Source organism: Alligator sinensis, unplaced genomic scaffold (assembly GCF_000455745.1).
Source record: "Alligator sinensis unplaced genomic scaffold, ASM45574v1 scaffold260_1, whole genome shotgun sequence".
NCBI classification, from domain to species: Eukaryota; Metazoa; Chordata; order Crocodylia; family Alligatoridae; genus Alligator; species Alligator sinensis.
The window spans coordinates 219,808-228,928 of record NW_005842431.1 but is presented as its reverse complement, the minus strand read 5'-3'; the positions used below and the strand labels follow the sequence as shown (position 1 = coordinate 228,928).

The 9,121-nt window shown below is 46.7% G+C and overlaps 1 protein-coding gene across 1 annotated transcript in view; it reads right to left on the bottom strand.

The window, feature by feature from the left end:
* Nucleotides 1–9,030, bottom strand: part of CTCF (CCCTC-binding factor) — a 32,073-nt gene extending 23,043 nt beyond the window's left edge. Inside the window, exons 1-2 of the mRNA XM_006030233.3 lie at nt 7,122–9,030; nt 6,264–6,362 (exon numbers count right to left, since the gene is read on the bottom strand). Of these exons, the coding sequence (XP_006030295.1) occupies nt 6,264–6,272 (9 nt within the window). The 5' untranslated portion in view covers nt 6,273–6,362; nt 7,122–9,030. The remainder of the gene's footprint in view (nt 1–6,263; nt 6,363–7,121) is intronic.
* Nucleotides 9,031–9,121: the final 91 nt, after the last annotated feature.

Here is a 9,121-nt window from a genome sequence, read left to right as displayed (position 1 = left end):
GAAATTCCCCCTTCCCTTTTGGTAGAATATATAGAGGTCCGTTTTATTGCTGGGGCAACAAACCACTACATTCAAGTGACTTGTTGGAGCTAAACTGTTCTCAGTGGTGGCGGCTGACAGAACAAGGAGCAGTGGTCTCAAGTTGCAGCAAGGGAAGTTTAGGTAAGGTATTAGGAAAAATTCTCTCACTAGGAGGGTAGTAAAACATGGGAACAGTTTAACCAGAAAAATGGCGGAATCTCCATCCTTGGAGGTTTTTAAAACCTGGCTAGACAAAGCCTTGGCTGGGATGATCTAGTTGGGGATGGTCCTGCTTTGAGCAGGTGGCGGGACTAGATGAACTCCTGAGGTCCTTTCCAACCCTAATTTTCTATGATTTTATGATTCTAATTTCATATAAAGCACTAACCTTATAGGTAGCAAAATTGCTCCAGCCTTTACACTTATCACTACAGAATCATGGAGAGGTATTATTTATATAGTAGCTGATGATAAGGCATGCTTCAGTATTGAAAGAATCCTAGATCATAGAAATTAAGGGATGGAAGAGACCTTGAAAGATCATTGAGCACCCCCCCCCCCACCACAGCCCCCCCTTTAAACAATTAAGTCCCCTCTTGAAAACTTTCAAGGTTGGGGACTGTACCACGTTGTTGGGAAGTCTATTCCAGATTCTGGTCACCCTTACCATAAAGAAGTTCTTCCTTGCATCCAACCTGAAACCATCCCCTAACAGTTTATGGCCATTGCTCCTTGTCCTCCCCTGGGGCGCCCTAGTGAACAGTTTTTCTCCCAGCTCCAGATATTTACCCCTTACATACTTAGACAGCCACCAGGTCCACCCTCAGCCTTCTCTTCCCCAGGCTGAACAGTCTTGCCTCATAAGGTTTGTCCTCCAGGCCTTTAATCATTCTTGGGGCCCTTCTCTGGACCCTTTCAAGATTCTCCACATCCAAGTCTATTTTAACACAGAGGTAGGCAACCTCTGGCACATGTGCATGGCATGTGAAGGCATTTTGCTTGGCACTCATGACCTAGGGAAGGGGCTAGGGCTGCACTGCCACAATGATCAGGCCCCTCATGGCTCTCCCACCGTCCGCTCCAGAACTCTGCCCAAAAACATTGCCAACCCCTGGTTTAGCATACTGTGAAGTGCTCTGGGGTCCTACAGACATAAAAACTGTAATGTAGATGCAAAGCACTGATGTTAGCATGCTGTTCTCACAAAAAGGTGGTTCTTAGAATGCTAAGTAGACCCAGGAGAGAGAGTGTGAGAACAGCATGCTCCAACACTGAAGTTAATTCAAGGATTTACCTAACAAAGTGAAATCTCTGACAATATAATGTTGTTTGCAAGCAACAGCTCCAACCTCCAGGTGGCACTAAAATACCAAAAATAATGATCCACCGTTTTATATGCAGTTTTTTCTTTAACTAACTGCAAAAAACAACCTGTTTTCCAGCTGAAATCATCTCGAGGGAAAATAGATCATAGAGAAGAGAAGGTGGCACCCCTTGGGTGGCCAAAATCCTAGCAGCAAGATAGAGAGAAGACAGAAAGAACTGATTATGAATAAAGAGCCCAGAGAAGAACAGCATGATAGGAAGACAAGGAAGAAGACAAAAGGATGGAAATGAAAGAAAGAATAAAATAAGAGAAGGATAAGATGAAGGGAAGGACAGAAGAATGGAAGACAACCTCTTGGGTCAATAAAATTGTATTTATGAATTGCATTATTATACTGCACTGTAGTGGGGTATAGGTTTACATCAGTCATGTAAATCAGTCCAGACTCCTGATAGTAATGTGGCACTTACTGCTTTCAGGAGTGGAATATTTGTTGCACTAGAAATCTTTCCCATCTGTACACAAAGAAATGAAGTTACATGATAGGGATATGACAGAACAGATTCTGTATAGGAAAATAATATTCCTCTATTCTATTGGGATTCTTTGAGCATATTAACACAACTATATATAAATATAAAACAGTTTTTCAACAGCTTTTGTAAAAATTTAAATTACTAAATGAAAATAAAGCAGTCCCAAACTAGTAGCCAGATACAGCAAGAAAACAAAGAAAAAAGTTAATGGTCAGTTTTCAATTTAGCATACAGTTCAAATTAGTTTTTGCATAATTTTTGTTAACATATATTCATATAAAAATTACTTGGAAAAAGATAAGGAGCAGTATGTTGAAGAAGTTAGCAGATAACAATCTATTTAACTAGGTCAACAGGAAAGACTGAAAGGTACATCAGGGATGACCTAATAAAATAGATAAACAAGTAATGAGAGCAGAAGAAACTAGATGCTGACAAATCCAAGGTAATCCAAACCAAAAAGAATAATCTGAACCACTGATATACAGTAAGGTTCTAAGTCGATTGTAAAAACTCAGGAAAGATCTGGGCAGCAGTGTGGAAAACTCAGGGTTCCAGAGCAATCAAAATGAACAAATAAAGTTTGGAGGCCTAAATAATGGAATTAGGAACAATAATGCAAAAAAATAGTATAAGAAATCAACGGTCCCTCATCACCAGAGATCCAGGTTTTCTGTTCCCCAAGGAATAATGAAGTAAACTGTGGATTTTACCTTTCACCAGAGGCAAACGCGGATTTCTCATTTTACAAGATAAATCCGCTAATTTTGCCATTTTGCAATGAGCTCCCTGCAGGCTGGCAGAGTTCCAGCCTGCAGGAAGATGGGAGGGAGCAGGAGGAGGGCAGAGAGACAGGGGGTGCTACATGCATGGACATGTACATGGCCCCAGGCAGCCCGCAGAGCATCTCCAGCAGGTAAGTGTGGTGGAGAGAGGGAGCTGGGCAGGGCTGAGGCTGCTGCCCAGCCAGATGAGGCTTGCAGTCACAATGTGCGGCTGCACGGCCCCAGCAGGGAGCATGATGGGGCCATAGGTGGCTCGTCTGGGGGAGGGGGAAGGCCAGCTCCCTGCTGCCGCGCACACTCCCAGGGGGCAGGTGGGATCCATGCCCCCCAGATCTGTACCCAGGGCAGGCACAGGCTGTGGGCTCGGGCTCCTGCCCTGCTTCCCTCTCCCAAGGCTTCTGGAGCCTGGCTGTACCTGGGGGCGGGGCGTGCAAATCAGGGCAACCACCCTGGGCCCCATGCTTTGGGCGCCCCTGCAGACAGTGCCATACAGGGCTCTGAGCTCCAGCTGCTTGCTCGCTGCCACGCCCCTGGTCCTGCACAGGCTGATATGCCCCTAGGCCTCGCACACCCCTAGGGACGGCTATGCCCAGCGGGCATCACCTGGCACAGCTGGGGACAGCAGGGCCACATGGGGATCTCTTCACTGCTGTTTGCCCCCCATTGTCCTGGCAATGCACCCCCTGCCCCTGCTTTGAGGGGAGCAGTACCACACTGCTGCCCTCACTGCAGCCCTGCATGCAGGAGGTGCGTCAGCGCAGGGCGCGCAGTGGTGAGATCCCCACCTGGCTCCGCTAATGCCTGCCATGTCAGGTTGTGCCTACTGGGATTCAGAAGCCCCAGGGGAGGGAGGCAGGGAACATTGGAGCTGCACAGAGAAGCTGCTAGTCGCTGTTTCTTGCTGCCTTGCTTCCCTCTCCCGGGGCCTCCAGAGCCCAGCAGGCACGACCTGGTACAGCAAGGAGCAGCAGACCCATGCATGGATCACCTTGCTGCTGCTCTCTCCCCATTGCCCCAGCAACATGCCTCCTGTACGTGGGGCTGTAGTGAGGGCAGCAGCGCAGGGCTGCGCTCCTTAAACCAGCGGCAGGCACAGGAGGCAGCGGGTGGGCAAGCAGCGGTGAGGAGATCCCTGCGCAGCCCCACTGCCCCCAGCCACACCGGGTTGTGTCTGCGAGGCTCTGGAGGGCCAGGGGGAGGAAAGCAGGGCATAAACCTGAACCCGCAGCCTATGCCTGTCCCAGGTACAGATCTGGGAGGCACGGGTCCTCCCCTGTCCCCCCGGGAGTGCAATCAGTAGTGAGGCATTGGCCCGCCTGTGCCCACAGCAGGGAGGGAGCAGGGGCAGGGGCCTGCAAACCCAGGTCCATAGCCCTAGCAGCTGGAGGCCCCCTCTGGCAGGGCTGGGGGGTGAGGGGTACTAGCAAGGCTGTGCGGGCTATGGGCAGGGCTTTAATTTTAAATCACAGATTTTGGGGGTTTTAGCACAGAATTTGGTATATTTTAATCAGGGAAAACCAGGATCCCTGCTCATCACAAAAGGATATTAGTAGAAATAGAAGGGGGTAAAATGACCAGTGACAAAAATGAGTGGACAAGTAACTCCATCAGAAGACAAGCTGAAAAAGACTAGGACTGCTTTACATAAGTGAAATAAGAAGTATAAAATGATTGTTAACTAGTAAAGGGAAATCAAGCACAGCTGACCATAATGTGACATAACAGAGAACTTTATAGTACAGACCTGCTTAAGTTTTGCCTTAGTAATTAGGACACCTCTAAACTGACATGCCAATCACCGGCAATGCCTCTCCCTTGCACACAGATGTAAATACTACCAGCAAAGACTAGTACTTCTGATTGTATGGCTCATGTCATTACATCAGGGCAGGCAATTATTTCAGGCGGAGGGCCGCTTACTGAGTTTTGGCAAGCCATTGAGGGCCGCATGACAGGCAGCTGGGGGCAGATAAATAGTAATTTTCTAAATTATTTAGGGGCCCCACGGGCCAGATAGAATGGCCTGGCAGGCCACATCCTTCCAAATACCTTTCCTCCAGCAAATTTGAAATTGACATGCAAAATTCTAGCTAACTGCAAGGTGCTGTGAAATTTTGCTGTGACAGAATGAAAGCATATGAAATTTCTATTGCTGCTAGGAAGGGCCAGCAGGGAGAGATAAAAGAAATACTAATAGCAGTAAGTACAGTTGCTTAAGCACCCAATTAGCAAACACTGACATAAATTTCAGGCACTTTGTGCTGAACATTTCAACAATAGAAAAACATGGAGTATTTTGATGTGGGATTATCCCATTTGCTTTTAAAGCCTAGCGAACTTTGTCAGTGGCATGACAAGTGAACCAAGCGGTCATAGTTTTGGTATGCAAGAGCACATCAGATTTATTATCAGTAAAAATTTCAAACTACATACAACTGATCTTTCCTCTAATGGCAAACCTAGTTTTTGTACAGACCCTGTAAGCTATCACAGATAGAGGCAAATAAATATTGTGAAGCGTCACAAGAAAAATGCTATGCAGTCTTTTCTGCAAGAGATAAAGGGTAAAAAAACAAACAGTAACTTGACACTAACAGCGATCAACTTGAAACAGAAACAGCCTCCAAAACTAAAGCATAGGAAGCCACCTCAACTAGATTGTACAAGGATTCTCTAGGACAGTGCTGCCCAAATTGCAGCATGTGAGCAGTTAACTTGTGGCCTGCAGGCTCCCGGCTGGGCAACCCTCCTCTTCACCCCTTTACTCCTGCTCCAACTAGGATCTTCAGGTTCCCACTAACTTCTCCAGCTTCTGCTTACTTCCCCTTGGCCCTGGAGGGCCCACAGCAGCTCAGAAGTTGACAAAGCTGGAGAACTTGAACATGAAATGGAAATTCTGTATGTTTGTCAGTACAACAGTGATTCAAGGTAAAGGGAAACCCTTAAATCAAAATTCAAACTCCTGGTTATATTACAACTGTATGCTGAATAGGAAATACTTCCCATTGTTTTTCCAGTTGCTTGCATCCTAATGAGGGGACTGCTCACTTGCATATATAATAAGGCACCTACAGGTAGGGTCTGTCAAAAGAAACTAACTCCCTGTCTACCTAAGGATGTTATATCAAAGTATAGGTAGTATACCTGAAATGTTATGCATATACATTCAACTTTTCTAATCCAGATTACTTGGCATTTTAAAATTTCAGGACATTACTCCACTTTGGTAACTGCTCACATTAAGAGTCACATGAATAAATTCCTAATTGCTACCTAAACTACACAGCTTTACACTTGGGGAAATACAGATGCAAAGAAAAGTTAATCCAACAGGCTTGGGGTCACCTTTAACCATCCTGTATTGTATTAAAACACAACTGTATGAAGGAATTTAAGTTTTTTTTCCTAGATCCCAGCTGTCCAGAGCCATGATGGGTAAGGCAGGAGAGCTTCTCTCTACCTGCTTGGCATATACACCCCCAACCTCTCCCACCCCAAAACCAGAACTCTAAAAATGGAATCCACATTGTAGCGAGAGCTTTAATTGCCTGTTGTATCAAATCCCACCCACATATTTTAGCCAGCCACACTTACTGTCCACATATCCCTTCCCAGGCTTCTTCAAATTTCTATCTCACTCTCATGCTCTGACCGTGGCCCTCTTCATTCCTCTCACTCAAGATGCTGGCACCACTGAGCAAAGAAAACAAAACAGAACAAAACAAATTGCACTTCTTGATAAGCATATTTATTATGGCAGCAGATACAGAAAGAAAAATAATTTAAAAAGGTACAGGAATACTGCCTAAATAATTTACTAGCTTTTATTAAAGTTGAGTGGTCATGAGGTAAGTGACCCAAATCAGGCTAGACACATTTATAACGTTTATCTTTACAGCAATTACTGCATCATTTCATTAATTTTGCAATATACTTTATGCTGATCTGTAGGTACCCAAAGAAAAAGAAAAATAGCAATATTGTTCTCTTTTGGCACAACACTGCAAAACAAAATGTCTCTCAGAACTGTTCATAAGGTTATTGTTTCCTGCCTCAATTGGGGTTCAAATTCTTGCTGAACAGAAATGTTGCATGCCTTCCTGGTTAAACACTGTCTTTTTAAAGATTTTTTCATGTCCTCTGGATACTCATCTTACAATAAATTCATTTAGCAAAAGGACAGCCTGAAGGGGCTCCAGGTTTGAGGCTGTGGCCCATCACCCCCCACAGGCACTGGTTTCCCCAGGTGGTCGTTGTGGATTTTTTTTCAGTAGATTGGGGGCATGAATATTTTCTGCGGGCTCCCACATGCAATCTACTCAGTTGTACAACTTTCCCCACTTCCACTTTGAATCTCCACTAAAATTTTCCAGACTAGGTAGTCCTTCTGTCCCTAGATTGTTATGGAAGGGGAGGAGGTTGGTTACAGTGTGGAAAAGAACTGACACTTACTCAAGCTGCATATAGAGATGTGGAATATCAGGTGGATCTCCAGTGTCCAAGGGAGTTGCATCTCAAAGTCTACTAGGTTGATTTGACCGATTATGAGTATGGGGCCATTAAAGTGGTGGTCTAGCTTTGGTGAGGCCAGCCTGCGTGGAGGTGTTTGGCTGACAACCATACTTAGTAGGCAGGTCCTGACTGCTTATGTAGGTCTCTTGCCTTTTCCAAGTGTTGCTTTGATTCCTCCTGGATCTTATCAATATGTACCCCAGTGATCCTCAACCAGGGGTATGTAACCCCCTGGGGGGGTCACCGCAGGTTTCACGGGAACTGCAGGGGGCGCAGACCTGGCGCGATTGTGATCTCCGAGGTCAGTTGGGGCAGCCAACACCCGGGCTGAGCCTGCTGCTGCTGCCACTATCCAGTTTGCAGAAAAATGTGGATTTTCTTTTTTAAAGGAAAAAATTTGGGAAACAATGGGTTTCTCTTTGCAGGCTAGCAGCATTTCAGCTTGCAAAGGGCTATTTGGGACTGAAGGGAGCAGAAGGAAGCCAAGGGGGGGTGCTACATGCATGTGTGGGAAGGCAGTGTAGAGAGCCTGAGGGGAGTGGCAACATCAGATCATACCTCCCCCCCACCCAGCGGGTTGGGAGTGAGGGACACCAGCAAGGCTGTGTGGCTCAGGGATTGTGGGTTAGGAGTCAGGGGCACCAGCAGGGTCAGAGGGCTGCAGGTCAGGAGTGAGGGGGGCTTAGAGTCCAAAACATCTGAAAACCACTAGTGTACCCAGTCCATAGCCATGGGGCTGAGCAAGTGTGTGGATAAGGTGGGGTGCAAACAAGGGTAGAACCCATAGTTTGTGAAGAACAGGCCTTGCCTGGCTAAGACATGCTCAAAAAGTTACTGTAGGATAATTCTGAAACTGTTAAGATAACCTGTTATTCTGTTTGAAACCAAGGTGACAACAGAGGTACTGACCCAGGACTAGTTGGTCTCATCTGTCTGGCCATCTGTCTGGGAATGGCAGGCCAATGTGAGATGGGCATATATTGCGAGAAGTGCAAGGCCCCAGAACCAGGAAATGAATTGGAACCCATGGTCAGGCACGATGGAACCTGAGAGGCTGTTGAAGGCCAACTGTATGGTTCAACCACAGCCATGCCATATCCTGTGCTGATGGAAGGTCCATGCAATGGTAAAAGTGGTAAATGGGCCATTTTAGTGAGTTGGTTCATTACGGTCAGGATCGTAAATCAACTGTTGAGATGGGCAGGTCTACAATGAGGACCTGGGAGACTGCAGATAATGGCCAGAGCAGGGTGGGAAGGGGTTAGAGGAATCTGCAAGGCTTCTGAATGGGTCTCTTGGTGTGGGCACAAACACTGCAAGAGCAGATAAAGGCCTGCACCATGTTGCAGTCATGACTGCCAAAACTAGCGGGAGGAAAGCCAATGTATCTTCTCTGTTCGGGGATAGCCTGCTAACAGGGAGTCAGTTCAGGAGAAGGCCAGTTATAGTTTTGCCCAATCCAGGGACACGCAGATTCTACCCCCAGTAAAAATGACCTAGTAAGTTATCTGGAAAGCAAAGCAGGAGAAGGTGCCCAAAGGTGTCTCTGGTTGAGTGCCTTAGCCTTCTGGAAGTACCCCAGAAACTTATGGTCCTGTACCCCATGATACAGCCCTTCCCAAAGCCACTCTGATGGCTAAGAATTCAGAGCCCAGGATTTTGTAATTTTGTTCCACTAGGGTGAACTTGCAAAAAGGTGGCACAGGAGTTCAGGGCCTGCCATTATGAGAGCACTGTACCAATGGGCAGTGCTGGAGGCATGTTTCCAGTACCAAAAGCAAGGTTAGATCTGCATGGGTTAAGAGAGGTTTAAGTGGGATGGAGCTGTGGGCAGCTTGTCCAGAGGGCATGGCTTCTGCTGCTGCACACCCCCCAGCAGATGCGCCCCCAGATGTGTGTGCAGGACAAGGGTGGACTGAGGCCAGGGGCTGCACCTGCCT